Consider the following 22493-nt stretch of genomic DNA (forward strand, 5'->3'; position numbering starts at 1 on the left):
GTTGTAACTTTCATACACGTCTACTACCGAGCTCTGCCCTTATCTTATTTCTATGAGCGCTAAATCATCAGTGTAAGTTACACTGTAACGTATCCTTAAGTTTGTGCTAACGATTAAGCTCCTTTTATGTTGTTACTCGAAATGCAGCGATGAAATGCCACAGTGAAGACCATGAAAAAACAGCAAATACATTCATTAAACTGAGAAACAAGAGAAATGGTAGGTTTTTCTGTTGTTTTTGGCTTAACTATACCCTGCGTGACTTTCACGCGTTGCAACCATGTACAAATAATATATATATATATATATATATATATATATATATATATATATATATATATATATAAGTACATAAAACCAGTTATGCTTCTTCAGGCTGTGTAAATTAACCTTATTTCATGTCGGTGCACCAGCCTGTCTAATATGTTTTTGTAACCCCTATAGCGCTTATCAGTCAAGTCACACTTACATCGAAACCACGAGTATCGCTCAGTTTCATGCGTGCGTAAACACTGTGTTGCATTGTGGATATTGTAGGCACTGTCTACCTAAGGCCACTCCTCCTCCGGGATTCCGGTAATAATTTAAACTTCCAGTCCCAAAATGCTTAGTGGCCAAAAGCAAATAGAATAAGAAGAAGCTGTGACGTGAGGAGATCGGGGTTCTCGTTTTCACGCCCTAAAAAGCAGCGCTGATGATACTGGATTGACCTCTTTTCTAGCCAAAGAGCTAAAGGAAATCTACAAACATCTCGTGCTGACGGTTAGATCAAACTTTGATTTCTTTGTCTCGTATCTAATAGTTTTTCGTCTTGGTGTTAATATTAGGAGCACTCAGACGAACAGCCGAGGCGTTAGACTTTATGACTTTGTCGCTACTCAGTGAAGTCTACACCTGTTCAGGTGCGAAAATGGCACTGACGCGTGTCTTGATGTTGTAGATGTGTTTAGAGAAGCTGGAGCTGAGGGACTTTGTGTTAAAGTGTTTCTGATCAGATTGTGAATGAATCAAAGATTTGCTTGATAGTGTTTTCATCTGATCAGAGGGGAAAAAATAATGTTCGCGTGAATTTAATTGGAGCTGTTTGCTCAGCCTCGAATAATAATGGAAAGGAAATGCAATGCAGATTAAGTAAAGCCACCGTGCAGTGTTTCTTCGGAAAATACACGGTCTGTAGTACAATAGGACTGGACTTTGATCATAGGAAGAAGTTCTTTGTGAAGTGACTAGTGTGTCATAGGCTTGACAAGACCAACCTGTTTTTGTGCACTGGTGTAAGAAACCACATTATTAATGACTGACTCACCGTGACAACTATTGAATGGGTAGTGTCATTTTACGCAAACAAGTAACAAACTGAAGAGTTCAGACAGTTTGGAGCAGCTTTCTGTAACAGACTGAAGCTCCGCCGAAACCCTGAGGCCCATTCTGCCTGACGAAACACCTGTGAGACAGAACAAAGCCGTAGCTTTACTTTTATTGTGAAGGTTGTTGCCACCTGTCACAACACTTTCAAATTCATCTATATTTATAGATATTAGTAGGGCTGCCACTTGCTTTTATATTAAATCCAAATTGGAAGTAAAATAATGGTATCCCATTAATAAAGTCTTAATGGTGGGGTAATATTGTGGAAATAAAGAAACAGTAGCTACATAATACAATTTAATTAGCGTTTAATTACCAAGTTAGAGTTTGAGATCAAGCATGGTTTTCAGCAGAATTATATTAGACAGAAATGTGTATAATGGGATAATAACTAGATGTAATAATATGGAAACAAGTGCCAAGAACATTTTAATTCCAAATATTTACACAGAAATTATATTTTCTTGCACAGAGGTTATATTTTTTAACAGTACCATACTCTTTTTAACTGTCTTTGCCTTACAGCAAACATTTGCTTTTGTTATTAAGCTGTTATTTACATTTCAGTCTAATATCACCCAGCTAAAAGCATCCTTTAATACCAAGGTATTTCTTGGTTATTATCTTCATAATTAAATTATATTGCTTGATTATTATATCCTTAGTTCCAGATTATTTCTTGTTTTGTTTGAAAAAAAAAAGCAAATATTCAAATGTTTATAAATATTTCGCTTTAATAGTGGCTTAATTGTCATCTGATTGCTGTTCATTTTCTGATGATCAGCTGATTTGCACTGGGATTCCTATTATATTGTTTGAGGAGTAATGTAATTACGCCCCAAAATAATGAATCCATGTTTATGTTTACAGATGAAAATATGGCAGCTGAAAGAACCAGGTCCTTCCGTCGTGTTGGGAGTCTCATGCGGAGTAAATCCGAGGGCACCCTGATTGATCTGACTGACAGCGCCCCACCCAGCAATAACTTGAATGGTAAAAAGCTCAGTTTCAAGCTTAAGTGACCTGTGCTTTGAATTTGAACATGTGGTAATAATGTTAACCCCCATCTCGATTTTCACAGGTGGGCTCGTGTCAGGACAGACACAAAACTCTGACTGGACATTTTTGCAGTCAAACGTTTCACTTTCATCTCCGACTAAAAATCCTTTTTGGAACAAGATATCTGCGTCAAACCCTTTCTTAGAAGATATTGTACACATCGGCACAGACAAGCATAGTTTTGACTCATCAGATTTACAAGAAGACCATAAAGGGCATCAGTACACAAGTAACGACGATGCCATCAGCACTTCTTCCGATGAAGGCAACGTGAGCAACTTTCTGGAGAGCAGACAGAACATCAGCAACAAGTCTGGGAGATGGAGGAGTACTTCACACATCATGGATGATATAGAAAGAAAGGTGCTGAGACAGGAGAACACCTTCGCACCACCCGTGCCGGTGCTGAGTCCTGATTTTGAGTGGCTAAAGAATGACAGAGAGGCCTATAAAATGGCTTGGCTGAGCCATAGGCAGCTAACACGCTCATGCCTGGACCTGAATGTGATTAGCCAGAGCCCTGGATGGGCTCAGACCCAGGCCACAAACTTTCAAGTTATCTGCAAGATTGGCCACGCTGGCGGCTCAGTACAGTTACCGGAGTCAGGAATTACCATCCATATACCAGAAGGACATGTTCCTCCTGGAGAAGCCAAGGAAGTTACACTCAAAGCAGTACTAAATCCTCCCCCTGGACTCAACAACAACTACATGACAACCATGAGTCCCCTCGTTGAGGTGGTTCTCAGCAACATTAACACAAAGGAAACTTTGTCCCTGGAGATGAAACTGTCAGGAGAGGTGAAGAGTGATGATTCAAGTCAGGTGATGACCACTTTATACGGGCTGGTGTCCAACAAAAGAACAGGCCCTTACAACAGATTGAATGACTGTTACGTTCACAAGAATACGATGCAGTTGAAGCTCCAGGATCTGAAGACACACTTTTTTGTGATTGCAGTTGCAGAGGCCTCTGCACTGCAGTCCCCTGCTACATCAGTCTGGGATTACCTTGACCGCAAAATCACTGTCGCAGTTTATGGTCCCAGATACATCCACCCATCATTTAAGATCGTGATAGTTGTCTGTTGCCATGAGGACGTTCCACCAAAGCTCCCGTTTTCTGATATCTGCAGAGGCAACAAATACCTGCCTCCAGTTGTGCTGCAACTTTGGGGAAAACATTGCTTTAAACCAGACAAGCTCAGCAACCTTCATGTTGAAGTCGGCATTACTGACTCGATGTTTAAAATCAAAGCTGAAGACAAACTGAAAGAAGTGAGAGAAAGTCAGCTGAAAATAGGGACAGTTTTGCATCTGCCCATTGCATTATCTAGTTCTAGTAGTGTAGACATGACCCCTTTTAAACTAGATTTACAATTGAAGGAATCAAACAGTTCAGCTATTGCAGATTTTCAGGTGCCTTCCCCTCCTGCTGCACCCATCAGATCAGAAAAGCGAGCGACCAGACAGATGGAAAGGCCGGTCAAAATGATAAAACCTATTCCCATCACTGAGGAATGTCATTCAAATTTACCAGAATTCACAGACAGGCCCGTGAACTTGCAGTGCTACGGTGTGGCCCTAAAGTCTGTCTTTCGTCAGCCACGTGTAGAATATCTCCTGGAGTACTTCAAGGGTGACACGGTGGCGCTCCTTTCCAGAAATCCAGTTAAGTCTGTGGGAAACTCAAAAGTCAAAGAGTGGTATATCGGATTCCTCCGAGGGAAGACTGGTTTGATTCACTGCAAAAACATCAAACTCATAACTAGGGACCAGGTGATGGACTTCTATGACATTGAAGTGACCACAGAAGTCCTTCTGGAGAACATGACGCGGCCCTTTAAGAAACTTACTTACATGTACTCTGCCATCCAGACACTGGTCACCGAGCACATTACCAGCTGGAGATGTTTTGCAGATGCTTTAGGGTATAGCAAGCTGCCTCAGGACGCACTCATACGGAGGCATGCTGAAACCGAGCCCGATAAAGTGGCGTGCATTCTGGAGAAGCTGAAGGAAGACTGCCACACTGTGAGGGGCAGGAAGTTTCTGCATGAACTCATCGTTGTAAGTACAGGAAGTAAATAGTGGCCTTGTTTTTGGTCCATTTTCATTATGCTTGCAACATGCTAGGTTCATCCCGATGTCACGTTTCCCAGTGTCAGGTTAGCAGCTATAGTGGCTGCCTAATACTCATGCTGCCTTGTCTTAGATCAATGCTGAGAGTGTTCGTGTTTTTCCTCTGGTCTATAATACAGTTTATCAATTTTTTTTTTGTCTTTGTATATTGACTAATCTTTGAGTTACTATCTATAAAGACTTTTCTTCTCTTTAACGTCATGAACTAGCAGGCAAAAAAATACACCGGAAATTTGCTTTTAAGTGCCAAAAATGTGACCTAATTACAAAAAAAATCCACAAACTTCATTTGATGTTGGAACTATTTTCTTTCTAAAAACTACAGACTTCACACTGTGAAAAAGTAAGCATGGATCTACTTTACCTGGAACTACATCCCCCTCCGCTCACCTGAGCAACATTAGGTCGCTGCAGGCTTCCTTTACCTGACAGCTTTGGGATGAACTATTCCTTTAAAATCCCCTCTGCTTTGCCTCACACTGTATTCTCTAATTCCTTTCATTATAGCTAATTTGTATTTTTAATATGGTTGTCAAGGGCCTGCTGAGGATGGATTCAGTGAGTCTTGTGGCCCAGGTCATACAGAACACTGTCATTCTGTCCACTGCCGTGGAACTGGGAATTCGATGGCGGGAGCTCGCTGAGAAAGTGGGAAAGTTCTCAAGCACACAAATAGCTAAGCATGAAGCACCACATCGAGGGAAGAACGGTGAAGTCAGTCCCCAGGTCAGTTAAATGTTTTGTTTTAGGAAAGTTATTCAAAGTTTCACATCTGACAATTAAAAAAAGAATAACGATGTGTTCTGTTTCAGTCAATGTGGAAGCCTGCCTATGACTTTCTGTACTCCTGGAGTCTTCGCTATGGAGATAGCTACAAGGACCTAATCCAGGATCTGCACCTGGCCCTGGACAAAATGAAAAACCCTGCCACGAGACATTGGAGGCACCTGACCGGTGTGCTCGTCACAGTGAACTGCCTCGATGTCTTTCGAGCCTCTGCTTACCCAAAAGCCTAAACCTCCTCTTCCAGCAATCGAAACATCTTTTGTTACAAGGTGGTGAAGTTCGAATGATCATGTTACATATCTTTTCTGGTTGTCTTGTGGCTTTACTTACTTTGTCTCAATGTTCATTTTCTGCACAGAGCATTAGAACCGATGTTATTAAAACTCACACAGCTACATGCATTATATATTAGAACAGCTAGCAGAGAGGCCTACAGCTAGCAAACTGTTGAGAAAAATATGAGAAAATTAAAGTGTGATGTCTGTTATAGTGAAATGCCACATGTCGTTAAAGTTAATTTTCCTTCTGTCAAATCTCCATGAGGTTAGCCAACTACCATCAGGTGTCCTGGGTATTAACAATGCTCCTGATGTGTAATTATTTGTCAGATAAAAGATAAAAGCTGCTCATGAGTCAGTTAAAACAACTAAATAAAAGCAGAACAAGTCCAGAGGCACTCTGTTGGTTAAAATTATTTACAAAAAATAATAATACAAGTTACACAAATCCACTAAAGAGTCTTCACTGGAGTCTAAGAGACTCTGATGAAATCTCTATCGTCGATATGCGAAAAGGGTTTTTCGTTTTTTGCTCCAACTATGTCATCTTTCTATAACTTTTCTATAAATGTTTCCAAAATTCTAACCAACAGAGTGCCTCAGGACTCCTTCTGCTTTATTTGTTTGTCTTTTTATTCCTTTGCCTTTCAGTCGAAAGGTAATTTTACACAAATTTGTATTATTAAAAATACATTCCCACTACATGTGCTGTTTCTACACCTTTCAAAACGCTTCCACTAACAGTTTTTGCATAGTTATTGTAACCAATAATTTGTGAGTTCTCTGAAACAAGATCCACAGCAAGGCTCCTCTAAGTGTTTGTATCAGTGGAGTTTAAAAAAAAAAGTTTAAGGCTTTTCTGTAATATAATGTAAAGTAGCTGCGTGAAACCGATAAATGTGAACACTGTTGCAAAAAAAACGAAAGAAAGAAATCTAGGGTTGCATTTCTGAGTCCGTGAATGAAGTGTTAGGTCTGCGTGCTGAAAATAAAAACGCACGACCAAAGTCAAAGTACCCTGATGGCAGTAAGTAAACTGTTAAGGAGCTACTATAATGTAACTTAAACTGTTGTTTTCTTAAATATTAGTGCTATTTTTATAATGTAATGTAATATTTTAGACATGCACAAAAACAGTACTTTTATAATGTATACATTGTAATTGCAGTGTGTTCATGATTCATAATGTAATGTTGGGGTTTTTTGTCAAACGGAGAGTGGTGCCATGTACAGTACACACTGCCTTCAGTCTTTGATACCATGTTGTATGTAAAAAAAAAGAAAAAAAGAAAGAAGAATAAGATATGAATAAATATAAAAGATATAAACCTATTGCGATCATCTTTTGTTTTAATATACAGGTACAGAACTCCGATGATGTGATGAAAATAGACAGACAGATAAAGATAGATATTTTAACAATATTTGAATACTTCAAAGCTTATATGTGTCTCCTGTTTTTCAAGTCAAACAACACATCTTGTGTGTCAGTGTTTTCCATTGATCTTCTCTTGCTGTTTGCTTTTACCTGTTTGTTTAAGCTAGTTTCAGTCGAAAGCATTATGTGCCAGTTCTCAGTTAAACAGAGAGCAGAGAACGCTGAATTGACTTTCCTTTTGCTCACTGATTACAGTGCGGGAAAAGTAAATCAAGACAGGAAAGTGGTATCAGGCAGCAGAGCGAAGTGCTGAGGTGATTGTATAAGATGCAACAATGCTTTTTCTAAGGACTGATAAACCTGCATAATATTAATTTAGCAGGACAAATGTTACAGGTAACATTAGGAACAAAAGACACAAATATCTATTGCAGACAATCACAAGGCAGCAACTCAATGCATTTCAACATGTAGACATGGTCAAGATGACCTACTGAAGTTCAAACTGAGCACCAGAATGGGGAAGAAAGAGGATTTAAGAGACTTTTAATGTAGCATGGTTGTTAGTGCCTGACATACTGATCTGGGTATTTCAGAAACTGCTGATCTGCTGTGATTATCCCACACAGCCATCTCTACGGTTTACAGAGAGTCATCCAAAAATCAGAAAATGGGCAGCAGCTCTTCAGAAAAAAATACCATGTTGGTGTCAGAAGTCAGAAATTGGCTAGGATGCCTTGATGTGATAAAAAGCCAGTAGTAACTCAAACAACCACCTGTTACAACCAAGGTATGCAGAAAAGCATCTATGAAAGCACAACATAGAAGCATATGGGCTACCGTAGAAGAAGCTGTCAGCTAAAAACAAGAAACTATGGCTACAGCTCACAAGGGCTCACTAAAACTAAGACTTGCCTGTCTCATGAGTCTGAGTTTTTGATGAGATCAGCACTTTTCAAATAACAAAGCACCATCCTTTTATGACCACAATGTTCTCATCTTTTGATGGCTGCTCCCAGATGGATAACCATATCTTGCCACATCTCAAAGCTCAGATAATCTTAAACTGGCTTCTTGAACACAACCATGAGCTCACTGTTTTCAACTAGACTCCACAATCACCATCGCTGATGTGCAGCTGACAAATCTGCAGGAACTGTGTGATGCTATCACGTCAATATGGACCCAAAACTCTGAGGAATGTTTCCAGCAGCTTATTGAATCTGTGGTACAAAGAATTACGGCACCTCTGATGGTGAAAAGTGAGACCACACAGCCTAGTTTTGTATGCATCAGATTATTTTTTATAGTAACACCACACAAGCCTTATCCCCCATTTTCAGTAGTGCTACCACTTCATAGAAAAGAAGCTTTTTCTTTAAGATTAATCAAACGTTGTTGTTTCTTCTAAAAAAAAGAAAAAAAACATTCATTCAGGTCAAATCACCAAGACAGTGGGACAGTGAGGAAATCGAAACTCACAGCATATTTGAAAAACAGTCAAATTCTTCATAGAAAAACACTCAAATTATCCCCAGAGACAAGAATGGCCCCAGATAGAACTATACTTAAGGTTTAGTAACACATTTTAAATTTGACATGCTTATTTTGAGAAGAACAGAATATTGGATCCCCACGGCTATTTTTAAAGCGCTGCTCTGTGCACACTTCATCCTTCATTAGGAAATGGGACAAAAGGTTCCCTGTTTTAGTCATAATAACCACTGGTAGGTCCAGAGAAATGATTTCTCTGTGAGATTATCTCCACAATCCTTGGGTTCAAGCATTCGATCCTTTTAAAAAAGAAATAATGTGAGCTATAATGAAACATTTGTAATTAAATATCCATAAAAATAGCATTCTGAAGCTGTAAACATACTAGATATTGACTAATGTGATGTGTTCAGGACACAGAATGACTCATCCAATTAATATAGGAAGTAGATGCATTCAGAGTGTACCAATTACAAATGAGCCTTACAGAACTTAAACAGGGCTAAAAATATGCATAACTGTGAAATAATATAGTGGTTTAGTCTTTATTATATACACATATATATATATTGGATAACAAATGCTTTTTATAGACATTTTTTAGTCATTTAATAGTGAAGGATGTGCTTCAGATTTGGTGTCTCAACAGGAAATGTTGTAAAGTCTGTGCTGATTCTATCACAGTGAAGTGATTCAACAATTAAAGTGTTCCAGTTTGAAAATGGACAGTGTGTTTTCGAGTCCCTGTTTTTTAGGTGCGCTGAGGCGTTAAACTTTGAAGCTAACACGATGTGACCACTTTTGTTTTGGGAGTCTTTTATAGCAGCAGTGTGACAGTGCAGATAACAGTTTATAGCATTCAAATCGATGCACGTCAGTGTCTTTTTCTTATGTTTGCAAACTAGCTCATACTTCTCCTATGAATTAACTGCAGGCCGACAATAAAACTACGGTTTATGATCCATAAAATGAGACTTTGTTCCAGTAATTTGCCCCGATCATTCACACCGTCTTCTGCTTTGTTTCACTCAAAACTCAAAGCCCACAGGAGCCACTAAATGCTTCTCATTAGATATCAGCACATCAAGAAGTCTTTGTCACTGACACCCCGGCCAAAACTCTGTGCAAAGTCCTGCTCATAAGTCAGAACATTTTCAACTGTGTCAAGGAAGACGGTGTTAAGCTCCTTGGAGTTGTAGTTGAGAACAAAATGAGACACTGAAAATGTTCCCACACTTGTACCAACTGCACCCCTTAAAACTTTAAGCTCTCATCATCAATCTAAGCACAGGGGAGGCTTGTTCTGCTACGTTCAGGTTATGTTTGTACAGCACACATTCATCTATATTTCCTCTCATTTCACTAGAGCCAAAGCCCACTGCAGATTTTAACCCTGTTCATCATTGCAGTGATGAGCATAAGATCCCACAAGCAAAGCTCATCTCAGCTGCTCAGTCTGCTCCGCTGATCTGCGTGGGATTAAGGAGACGTTGGCATAATATTATTTCTGACCAGGGAGATAAAAAAATCTTCATTGCTTGTTGCTTTTTCTCTTTTCCCAGCTATCTGCCAAGGAAACCTTTGGCCTATTAATTTTTTTTCATGTACATTTGGATGATGAATTAACTGAGAGTCCTTATTACTGTTGAGTATCCTCTACCTGCCCTCAGATCTTATGGTGTGTGACCATGGTGACATTTGTGCTGCCTTCACATTCATTAAGGAGAAAATGCACTACCTTACATTTCATTCCTTCACAGTTAAAAGCCGATAAAGCCGAGCAGAATAAGATCAAGAGAGCATTTCTGCGCTTGTCAACACTAAATCTTCCTTGTACTGACAGATACAGATGATTTATCTAGCTCCTTAAACGTTGGAGTCCTCTGGGATATGTGCTGTATTGGACAAAAAATCACATTTTAAATGCATTTTAGCTTTTCACTTTGCTAGCATTCATAGTTTGCTACTGTTGTGAATGTTATGTAATGTTGACTGACAAGGAAAACTTTATTTATCTCTTCGTTGAAACCTCCATCGTTACAGAACCGACACTTCCAGTCCAGTCCAGTGGATGGCACTGTTGCATTGACCAAGTGGTTAGTTGCTCATTCTACTCAGCTGTGACATGTCGTCACCTAACAGCACTCTTGTAATAAATAAATAAAAATAATATCCTAAATCATGTGTTAATTATGTCTTATTTCCGTTTAGGGAATAATAATAACTCATCAACATTATGAAACTCTCTCAGGAAGACAAATAAAGCATGCGCAGTAATGCACCTTTATACTCCAATGCCTGCATCTTGTTCTGACCTGCAAGCAGTTTGGATTGTTCCTATTTTTATCTCAACAAAAAAAAATCTCAAGTATCCCTGCTGTTATAAGTGGGCATGCTCAGAGTCCGCAGAGTGTGACTCTCTGAAGCCAGCAGCCATGGGAGCCATCCACAAATCACTGTTATGAACAGAAGCATTCCTCTGTCCTCCAGGGTATATAAGGCTTCATTTGGTTTGCGTCCATGATATATGTTGAGGGCAAGAAGTCATTTAGCTTTCAATTTATTAGCCTGGTGATTTATGCACGCTGCAAAGGTAGCAGTGGTGTCTCCCACTCCTTCTCTCCAGCCCCCACTGTCCCCTGCTCTCCACCACTTTCAGATTAGACTCTAATAATTTGGTAATAGATGATGTGAAAGAGGAGAAAGTTCAGCAATTAGAAAAAGTCAGCAGAAAAACATGGGTTTACAGTTTCTTTGCCCGCACTTCATTTATCACCAGTGTTATAGTCACTCAGAGCATGATGAAATGCTGAGACCACAGCAACCTGCACCATAGCTGGACTCCATATATTAGAGAAACAAAAACAAAACCACTAAAAGAATATCTACAATAAAAAATGATGGTTGAAAATCAGTGTATCGGTTTAGGTTCAACAGCAATAAGAGACACAATAATTCAGCTGTTTCTATTCTCACTAACACAGAAATTTTATAGCTGCATTTAACATGCATCCTGTACCATTGCATAATATGAGTGAAAACAAAAGTCTTCAAATCCCTAATACAAAAACAGAGATGGTTGTAGTTTTACAGATTTGGAAAGGTCTGTAGTTTTCAGTTTTAGCAGATTTGCAGTGCACAAGCATTTTACAAGGTGCCGATTGTTGCCCGGAGATCAATGTCTTTCTTCTGACTAACAGCCCCGCTTGGAGCCTCTTCCCATGACCACCGCTGGGATGGAGGAAGCTCTGTTACCAAATGACTCACTGGGAAAAAAACAACCTGAAGTGTTTGGCAGTGTTCAGAGAGGCTTTGTGAGTAATCACCATCCACATCCTTGGACACTTTACTTTGCTCTCACTCTCACTTTTTCCATCAAGCAACTTTGCAGAACCCTATTTCATCATGCCAGAACCCTGAGATAAAAACTGAGGAAATTTAGAACACACAAATAAACCCGCTCTGCTATTTATAAACATCCACATCTGCAACTCAAACCAAAGTCCTCAATTTAGCACAATTGCTTTGCCTTCAAGGAGATGGTGGCAAAGTGTTTCCCCTTCTGCTCCCTAGTTAGCAGACTGGTTTATTTTTGCTGATGTGATCACATCCTATCGTGCATTAGGTTTTGTCAGGTGTACCATGACGGTGTGGAGGAGGTGCAGAGAGTGTATCTGCTGAGGGGGCTGACGTACCAACTGTGACACTCCCACTCCATCTATAATGTACAAACCAGATGGAGGAGAGCTGGGAATGAGACATGGGAATGTGCAGGATTGTGGCATAAGATTTTGACAGTGAGCATATCACTACTGAACCTCTAGTAGTGTTTTTTCTTCCTAATAGTTTTGTGATTTTTACATCATGGCTCCATTCATTCGTCAGACCTGGGGTATTTCTTTTACTTTAGGCTTTAAAGGCCTTTGAAGTACCTGCAGGGATGTTTTATGAATTAGTAACTTTTTAAAGTACATAAAACTTGTTCTGAAGTAATTGCACAATTGTTGTTGTTTTTTTGTTGTTTTGTTGTAATCAGTGAATGCAACAGTACTATTGTGTTGTTGTAGGTGGTTACTTGTAACTGTTTTATTGAGGGCTGTGATTCCCAATGTGCAACTCCAGGAAATTTTGCCCTTAATATGTATAAACCTGAGTGGTCATGTGATAACTAATGCAGTGGAAAAGGAAAAAAAAAGGTTGTGACAACCAAATGTGAGAGCATTGAAGAAGGATGGAATTTGGTGAAACTGCTAATTACTAATAAACTTTTTTTAAATACTGAAACTACAAGTAAATTCTTGCTTAAAGTATGTACAACACACAAAGTTCAGCACCTATCAGCCCAAAGATTCATGGGATTACAATGTTTAGGTTAAAACAATAACAATTTAGCAGTTTTTTAATGTTTCCATTTAAATTAAGTTGTTTAATTCAATTATGTTTTATTTATGTAATTATGTAGTGCCAAATCACAACAACAGACAGTGAGACCTGAACAGTTCAGGGTTACTGTTCAGGTCTTACTGGATGAAGTGGTCCTATAATTATACAGTATATGAGGCACAGGATTGCCTATAAGTAAACAGATCATGAAAGGTTTCTGAGGCATTTCATGACTTGACTTTTGCATACGTTTGACCAATATCCCTGACAACATTTTAACTGTAGTGGTAAAATGGCAAATTGACCCATTCTTTACTTTTATAGTCTACTTGAACACATAGAGGTTTATACGACATGCCTCGTTTACACAAGAACTTTTCTCTAGACCTTAGTGCTCTAACATTCACACACCAATGGATGCAAAGAGCAACTTTGGGTCCGGTCTCTTGGCCAAGGATTAGCTTTCAGACTGGAGCAGCCAGCAGTTGCACCATCAACCTTCTTATTAGTGGATGACCTGCTTGAGCTGCTGACTCACAGCCTCTGCAGAGTAGCCCAATTATCATGCTGGAGTAAAACAGATAATAATTTCCCCTGAAATTCAGAAGCCTAGAAGAAATCAAAATAATATTATACCTGATTACTGCAAGGCGTTTTCAACTACAGTAAAAGCCTATTTGATGTCACAACTGCCGGTGGTTGCATGGTACATATTCCTTTTTTCATCTCTGTTTTACGACTTCAAAAAATCTAGCAGATGGTAAGAGCAGTTTTAAGCTGCAGATGTCTACATATTACAACAACAAGCAAGCCCTCATCATCCAAATGAAGCTCATACTTCTGCCACGACTGTTGGTTATGTATTGGACAGTCGAAAGTCTAGTCTGATAACATTTTCATACCTTTTCTCCTTTAACTTGAAGTCAAACTTCACATCTTGAAAAGAGCTGGGTGGCCATCATGACCACACAACTTCCACATTGATGAGTTAACACATCATGAGAAGAAAAAAACAAAACAAGCACCAGCAACACAAAACCTGCTATCTACTATTCAATGGAGATAAGGGATGGGGGATAAATCTGTCACAGAATAGTGTCCTCTTGACTAATTTCTGTCAACCAAGAGGGAGAACAAGTGGGGCTGAAGGGCTACTATTCCAAAAACAACATAGCTGGAAAGGTAGCCTATTGGGTCCTGACAGATTGGTCTGCCTAAAGAACGAGGAGGAGGAGGAGGTCGCCTTTAACTGACACATGGGGAGGAGCAGAGGTGAGCAGAAATCTGGAGGAGATGGGAACACAGCTGCGGTTCAGGGGAGAGTTAGTGTCTACTTCCAAAGGCTTCCCTGGGAGTCTGAATTTATTGGTGCCACTGGTTGAAAGCCACCTAATGATACTGTCATAGAGGGATGAGTCTATCTATCTATCTATCTATCTATCTATCTATCTATCTATCTATCTATCTATCTATCTATCTATCTATCTATCTATCTATCTATCTATCTATCTGACACCCTTCACACCCCTCCTCTGTTGTTTTTGGCGCTGGATATGATGCTTTCCTTTGCGTCTTCGGTCCTGATCACTCCCCAGGTGCTCCACCGCCACCCCCACATCTCTGCCTATCATCCCTCTTTAAACTGTTCTTTCTCATGTGCAGCTGGAGCACTCTGTTTGACCTCATCCCTCCTCATAGAGGCTTTATTAATTGGAGTTGTGGTGGGAGTCCCCACAGCACGTGTGGTTAGAGCGAAGAGCCACCCTCATCACTTAACGTACTGCAAGTCTCAGTGACATGCCATATTATGTTGCCGTCCAGCCTGTGCTCTGCCAGTGTTGTTTTAATGGGCTTGAAGCCAGAGATAAAGATGCAGCTGTTACATTTCTAACATTAAATTACTTTATTTCATACGAAGACCAATTACACTTTAATGGTGTGGGGGTTTTTTGGGGGGGTGAGGGGGTGTCAAATCAGTTACATTTTTTCTTATTTTTTTACTGACAGCACGATTGTAACCCAACATGCACCTTCAGAGCACTTCTGGATATGGGAGTGCTCCAATAAAAATACTCATGCTCATTCCACAGATACCTCAATTTACTGTAAAGGTTTTGCAAGAAAGCTCATTTTTATGCTGTTGTGCTTTGTAGAGTTTGTCCCACATTTTTTATTTGCGTATTTTTATGGAAACGTATTTGACTGAGAGGTTACTTTATGTTCTCTAGAGTCATAAGGCATCAACAATGTGACAGGTTTTTTTGTTGTTGTCAAGATAGTTGAGACAAAATTGGGGGGGAAATAATCAGAGATTAAAAGCATTTACCTATTCAAGATTTGTAGCTTTTTCACCAGCAGATAAAAATCCAGTAAAATTTGAGGAGAGCTGGGTCTGTTTATTATCAAGTAATTATACTCTTTCTGGAAAGAAATGCTGTAGTTGAGTTGTATGAATGTTATTTTTCAGTGTTTGAGAGGGAAATAAATCAGTCATATATGTGTTAAAAATTTAACATGTCTGTTTTTCTTTTCATGTATATTTTGCATTCATGAAATATGAAGTGGAGGACACTCCACCATCAACAGCACATTCAAGCGATATTTTGAAAAGGAAGCATTTAATCTTAGTGCTCCTACATTGTTAGTGGTGGTCCTGTGCGTTCAGCTGTTTTCTAAAATGTTTGGTGAACCAATTTTTCACTCTGTGTCTCAGATAAAGTGAACATGACTGGCTACTTTATTTGGTACACCTTCATCAGGTACACCTGTGGCCATTTTAGCAAGCAAACCTGTGAATGCATCTGTGGCCACTCTATTAGGTACACCTTTTAAAATGGCCACCCACTTTATTAGATGCACCTCTGGCCATTTTATTAGGTATATCTGTGGGCATAAAAAAAACACCACTTTATTATGTATACCTATTATGTATACCTGTTGTCACGTACTCAGGTGCAGCTATTTATGTAGCCACTTTATGCCTTAAAAAAGTTGCAGCACTTTCGGTACATCTGTGTGTCTTTTAAAAATGGCTGGACACTTTATTACGTACACCTCTGACCACAACATTAGGTATAAATGAGGCCATTTGATTAGGTACACAATTACCAATTTTTTTAGGGACACCTGTGTACTGACTAAAGTTGCTGGCCAATATATTATTAATAATAATAATGGATTGGATTAAGTACAAATGGCCACTTTATTAGGTACATCTGTGGTCTAGTAAAGTGGCTAAGCACTTTTTCAAATTCCAACCTTTCTATCCAACCTGTTAACCTGCACCTTTTAAGCAGCAAGGCCTAAACCAGGTCTGTCAGAATAATCCTACCACAGTTTCTTCATAAATTGTACTGTCTAGTAAGGAGTGAAATGCACAACTATGTAACTCTGCTAAATGCAGAAGCATTAAATTGCTTCTGCAGTTGTTTGCATAGTTTCAACTCTGGAAAAGTAACTGTGGAAAACTGTAATTTTGTTTATTGTAAAGTTTCATAGTCACTAACGATCTACAGGTTGCTATTTTCTCCCCGGAGATTTCACAGTTGTTTAAATGCATATTTCTATATACGTGAGAAAGTAAACACATGTCCATCCAAATGCACTTCTGTATAAGTGTAGGGGAGGGCATTAGTGAAGGCCCTGCTCCAGCTACTTTGGTGCCCCAGGTGGGATTAGGATTTGGTGCCAGTAGTGTGGGCAAACAAACAGCAGAGTCTGAAAGGCTATTAAAAAAAAAAGTTTATGTGAAAGTCAGCTCCAGAGCCTTTATGTATTTTCTTCTCAGTACCAGCTGTTTATTGCACTGTGAGCAGTGTATTTAGCAATGTATGAACCACACTGGATATTACTGAGAGGCTTTTAAAGATCAGATGTAATGAAAACAAATAGATCTTCCTCTTCTTTGGTGATGTTCCAGCTTGTGCCCTGTATGACTTTCTTGAAGTCAGTTGTCTCTTTCTAATCCAAGCTTTACAAGTACTCTTCATAAGACCATTTTCATACTCTGCTTTGACAGACATGTTATCAGATTATGATGTATAATTTTTTGACTTGAGTTCCTTCAATCATGTTATATTAGACTGGTCACTATGTACCATTTCACAGTGCAGCACCTGTCGATCTCCTACAGCCCAGCAAAATGTGATAAAGCTACTGTAGCTCTGTGAACAGATATTTTCATTGCATGGGTCAGTGCACTGGTCTCCATGCTGCAGCAGCATGGGTGAATGCGTGTGTGGTCTGCTGGATGGCAGCATGCTTTATAGCCAGCAGAAGGCATGACTCAGTGGTACCGAGGCATTAGATAAAGCAGGACCATAAAATGTATTTAGATTATGCTCTAGTTTTTCACTGACAGTTTAGAAATCAGTGAGCTCTTGTTTTTTCTCAATACAGAGAATACATAAATTGTGTTTTGTGAGTAACATTTGGCCAGTGAAACTCTTCCTCAAGCTCTCGGAGGAGGGTCTGTGTTTGTTTTGTGTGTGCAAGTGTGTGTCTGTGTGTGTTTTAAGCAGAGATTATACTGCTAGGATGCCAGTTCTTCACAGTCCCCACATCACCCAGAGTTTCCAAGCTGTGAAAACATACTGGGCGTTTGTTGGTTCTTAGTGGCTAATAAGGTGTCATTGTCCGGTTGAGCTGTCTGATATCCCGCAGAGTCATTAGGATCACATGACGAGATTTAACAGAACATCCATTACACTCACACTCATGCCTCTACACATCTGCACTTCTTTGTGCACAACATGAGCCTTTCGCTTCACAAAAAATGATATTTTTATCAGATAAGGAAGGGGCAGAGATGGGCTCGGCTTTGCTGCATTTCTCAAACTAAATTTCTATTCTGCTCCGTGAAATCTGGCCTGAGCCACGATTAGAACCTGTAACTTCAAAGCGCCGAGGCTTTCAAAGGCTTTCTTTTACAGCTAACTTCAGAAGTCTTGGCTCCTATGTGTCCAGACAGCTTATAAAGGGCTGTTTTTATCATCACTTCCCAATTCAACACCCCAAATCTCGCCATCCCCCGCTATCAGAAAGAACCCTGATTGCGATGTCTGGTTTCTCCACAGACTGGGACATTTTGAGAGTATTTCAGAGGAAAAAATGTGGTCATCCAACGCTGCTGCTTGACCTTGTTAGTCCCGAGGGCTGATTAGACGCTATCTGGAGCTGCTCTTTGAAGAGCGCACCTCTGTCTTTTCTCATTCCGTGCAGTTGATCCATCTTGGCGAGCTGGCACTGGACTCATTGCGGTTACACTTTAATGGAGTGAACATGAATATCACTGTCAATAGCGGGAGACTCATACATGTGGAGGGCTGTGGTTTGTTATTTCAATAGATATGAGAAGGTTGATAGAGAAACACGGCCTTCCAAGACCTGAGCAGAGAAAATAGACAGGTCTCTGTGGATCTCGCTCTCACTCAGTGCTTCGAGAGTGAGAGCCTGAGTGGCGTCTGCCTTGATGTGACCTCAGGGAGGGGTGGTTAATGACGCTCTGGGGTCACACATGACTGGCGTGTCAAGTTGCATGAATCAGTAATATGCATTTGACTTTATCACAACAGCCACTCATTGCTCATTGATAAGGGAAAAGGCTTTCTTCATCTATCACGTGCCACTACTCTAGGCTGAGCAGTAAGTCACATCAGAAAGCAGTCGGTGCTGCTTATCTCCTCTTCATGCACTTCAAGCCCTGAGAGTCTGTAACTGACCAATGAAGGTTTTGTCCTTATTGAAGATCAACACTGGAGGAGTTGTCCCGTGATGACATCATATTCTCGAGAAGCAGCTGTGTTTTCTCAGAGTTACTTCAGCAGCAAAGAGCTGAACTCTGGAGAAAGATCTGCCAAGAAATGTAAATGTAGCATGGGTGTCCATCCCAGTTTCTGCATTACTGCTTTTTAAAATGAGGAAAGATGTGGACTCCTCGTGAACTAAGTGTGCACTCACTTTGAAATCACAACTCCTCTGGCACAAGTGTGGCTGCAGAAGTTACAAAGCTTAGTTCACATGTGCAGACGCAGGAAGGCAACCGACTGAAACTCCTCAGTGATACAATACAGTGTAGTCATAAATATCGGAGTTGTAAAAGAAGATAACAAATAGCAACGAAGCACTGCGCTACACTTCCTTTGTAAGCTGTAACTTATTTTTAAAGGCGCGATAGTGGAAGTGCTGAGTATCATAATTTATATATTTATCATGGTTTTTATCTAAGAGAGCGATCTGCAGCACTTGATTATTCAAGTAAATTTTTTCCAGCACTTGAATAAATGTGCTTTGCGACAGTTTAAGTACATGACACATGGATTGACATTAAAAAGATGAACGCTTCATTCATTTGAACACTTTTTTTCATTTCAGTTTAAAGGAAGCAGCTCAAAAAAACAGTAAATATAAAACTGGATTGTCTCTTTTGTACAGCAGAGATGATTGTGCAAAGTTTTACACCAGAGATTTATTATACCAGACAGGTACGCTCACCTTGATGAGGCCTTAGCTATTCTGATTTTTTTTTAAGTTGTACAAATCTCTGAAAGTACTTTTAATGTACTTTTTAACAAAGGAAAATGAATGAATGAATGAGCATGTTCTGCAATAACAAATTTCAAACACAGTTTATTGTCTCTTTAGTTAAAATGTAAAAGTTTTGATACAAGGAGGAAACCGCTCACTTAAACAAGCCTGTTTCCCTCGGAACAATACGTCTACTAAGTCTCAGGCCTCCACGAAGATGTAAATGGATGTTTGGTAGTGTTGTGACCTTCGACCCTGGCTGACCCCCCCCCCCCCCCCCCCCCCACCCCTTTCCTGAACCAGATGCTGCTCCTGTGGACCACAGTCTTCCCAACCTAAACAAAGTAATCCTCCACTAAACAAGATGGATATTGTATCACCAACCTAGTAAATACCAGAGAGCCAAATACACAAAGCTGCCCTCTTTTCATCTCTCTGACTGGAAACAACAGGCAAAAAAATCATTTCCTTGTCCAGAGTGAGCAAGCACATAAAAATTTGAATCTAACGCTGTTTTACATGAATTTTCCCCCCAATGTTACAACAAAAATAGCCCTCTCGGTTCTTAAAAATAAACTTTTACACTATATGGTAAAATGTGAGATGGGATCGCTTATTCCATGCAAATCTGTATGGCCAATATCTACAGATGTACCCCCATAATTTACTATAGTTGATTCTTAAGAAGAGAAGAGTGGAGATTATAGCACACACAGTGATATGAAGTTGGATGATGGATGAGCAGTTGGCTTGTTTAAATGATGGATTGGTGAAAGGAAAGAAAGACCTCATCCTGGCTCATTATTGCTGTGTTTTCTCATTTTGAAGACCTTTTTAGCACAAACAGCATCAACACCAGGACCCTAGCAAAGTCTTCCTTTTGCACTCCCCAGCCATGTAGAGGCATGTTATGCTTAAGTGGGTGAATTAAATCTCTTTCGTTAAGGAACTTTTGCGTGATACACACCGATTCTTGGGAATAAACATGACATGACACCTGCACACGTGCCAGTGTTATATCTGCTGTGTGCGCCCGTTTCTAGTGATTTATTTAGTCTGTTTTTTATTCCAGTCTCAGTTTGATTTTCTCTCCTGTTCAACTACAAAATTATGCGCCTTTGTTTTTACTTCTCATGTCTCGTGTGTCATTTTGCTATGTGAACTTCTTCATGTGCCTTTTTCCCCGTTTTGCTTGGAAAGGAAAACGTGGGAAATGCCTTGATCAGCCTTTGACTTTTCGATTCCTCCCCCACTGCTAGGAGTCTAATTAAATTCATTGTGCTTTTCACTTTATCTTATATTTTGATGTCTATTTTGCAATCATAATAATCAGGCAATCATGAGAAATAGCACCTTAAGCTGCCTTTCCCAGCTCTGGCTTTGCATTGAGGGCTGTGCTGATAGTTGCCGAGACACTCCCGCCCCTCGACTCACGTAATTCATCTTGTTGACCAATCCCGTCTTTCCCCCAAAAAAGTTTACGCCATGCAGCCTATAAGAACTGCTTAAGTATCTCAAGTAACAGAAAAGACTTGTCTTTCCCGTAACCCATTTATGGATTCGTTGGTGCCTTCAAAGCCTGGTAGAGCCACAGGTGGACTAACTCTTTGACTTCATGAGAGGGAAATAATTTTGGGGGGACACTTTCTGGCCGCCATCGACCCAGGTGGAGATGTCTGAGGAAAATCTGGGGGAAGAATCGGGCAGCTCCCCAGTCTCTCCTGTGGACAGCCTGAGCAACAGCGAGGGGGAGCTGGACAGACAGCCGAAGAGATGTGGGAGGAAGAGGAGACCGAGCAGGAAAAATGGGGAGGACTCAGATAGCCCGACCCCTGGGAAAAGAGGGAAGAAGTCCAGCAGCAGCAGCCCCCAGTCTTTCGAGGAGCTCCAATCGCAGCGGGTCATGGCCAACGTCCGGGAGCGACAGAGGACCCAGTCTCTGAACGAGGCTTTCGCGGCTCTGCGGAAAATTATCCCCACTTTACCTTCGGACAAACTCAGCAAAATACAGACCCTAAAACTTGCAGCCAGATACATCGACTTCCTCTGCCAGGTGCTGCAGAGCGACGAGCTGGACTCCAAAATGTCAAGCTGCAGTTATGTGGCTCACGAGAGGCTGAGCTACGCCTTCTCTGTGTGGAGGATGGAGGGCGCTTGGTCCATGTCAACATCTCACTAGCACCTGGAGAAATCATGCCCAAAATGGTACGCTTGGCTTTTGTCAACTAAAACTGCATGACTGGAAAATAAATAAATAAAACACGAGACTGTTTATGGCTGTACAGTACAGTGGTGTAATTCAACCTAAGCAGCTTTACTTTGTACACTTTTCCTTGTGTCTTTCTGCAGAGTTTCGTGACTTAGCGAATGCCTTATTTTACCTACAGGTGACTGCTGAATCTACTACTCACATTCTGAAAAGGGACAATCTGGAGTCCAATGCTGGATACATGGGATCGCCTAACGACATCAGAAGTTTTGTGCAGAGGCCCGAAAGGGACTCACAGCCGTGCTCCATACACCCCAATTCTGGTGTGTTTTCGTGCTGTTGACGACGAATGTTTAAAATATCGCCTTTTTTAAATGCATGCCTTTGGGCTTTATTTCTGTGGAGGTCAAAGTGCATTATTGAAGTCTCAGTTTTTTTGTTTTTTATTTTTCTCGTTTGTGTGTGTGCGAGAGAGAGGGAGACTGTCAACTGGTGGTGTAGCTCACAATACAGGCTGACTTTGTGGATCTAACCTGTGCAAAAAAAATATTTTTCAGAATGCATTTATTTATTTATTGATGAAACGTGTTGGAGAATAGATCCTGTGTCTGAAATAAATACGTTCCTATTTTTTATTATCGTTTTTTCAGTTTTGTAAATGTTTGTATATAACTTTTTTTGCATTAAAGAAAGACGATGAAAGCTGCTTGCATTTGACTTCCCCCCTTCTTTTTACCCAGCGTGCTTGCCAGTGAGGAGGGCGAAACTACTGCCAAGTAAAGCACGCTTACATTTGATAGTCAACATAAATTACATATGAAATAAATTAGCTTTCATACATCACGTGGAGGGTGATTGCATTTGCATATCC

The 22493-nt window shown here is 40.2% G+C and overlaps 2 protein-coding genes across 4 annotated transcripts; both read left to right on the forward strand.

Annotated features, from left to right (window-relative positions):
* Positions 1 to 626: 626 nt before the first annotated feature.
* Positions 627 to 6936, forward strand: macc1 (MET transcriptional regulator MACC1). 2 transcript variants are annotated; one of them, XM_035912274.2, is made up of 5 exons: positions 627 to 762; positions 2239 to 2361; positions 2450 to 4497; positions 5107 to 5295; positions 5382 to 6936. In XM_035912274.2, the coding sequence occupies exons 2-5, from the start codon at positions 2247 to 2249 to the stop codon at positions 5583 to 5585; spliced, it is 2556 nt and encodes an 851-aa protein (XP_035768167.2). In that variant the 5' UTR covers positions 627 to 762; positions 2239 to 2246; the 3' UTR covers positions 5586 to 6936. The 2 variants fall into 2 exon arrangements, with proteins under 2 accessions (XP_035768167.2, XP_006801485.3); XM_006801422.3 differs by lacking the exon at positions 627 to 762 and having other exon boundaries at positions 2223 to 2361.
* Positions 6937 to 20916: 13980 nt separating this feature from the next.
* Positions 20917 to 22259, forward strand: twist1b (twist family bHLH transcription factor 1b). Of its 2 annotated transcripts, none has more exons than XM_035912328.2 (2): positions 20917 to 21618; positions 21763 to 22259. In XM_035912328.2, the coding sequence occupies exon 1, from the start codon at positions 21086 to 21088 to the stop codon at positions 21590 to 21592; it is 507 nt and encodes a 168-aa protein (XP_035768221.1). In that variant the 5' UTR covers positions 20917 to 21085; the 3' UTR covers positions 21593 to 21618; positions 21763 to 22259. The 2 variants fall into 2 exon arrangements, with proteins under 2 accessions (XP_035768221.1, XP_006801484.1); XM_006801421.3 differs by having other exon boundaries at positions 21801 to 22256.
* The last annotated feature ends 234 nt before the right edge of the window (positions 22260 to 22493 follow it).

Source organism: Neolamprologus brichardi, chromosome 11 (assembly GCF_056152115.1).
Source record: "Neolamprologus brichardi isolate AB-2024 chromosome 11, ASM5615211v1, whole genome shotgun sequence".
In the NCBI taxonomy this organism is placed as follows: domain Eukaryota; kingdom Metazoa; phylum Chordata; class Actinopteri; order Cichliformes; family Cichlidae; genus Neolamprologus; species Neolamprologus brichardi.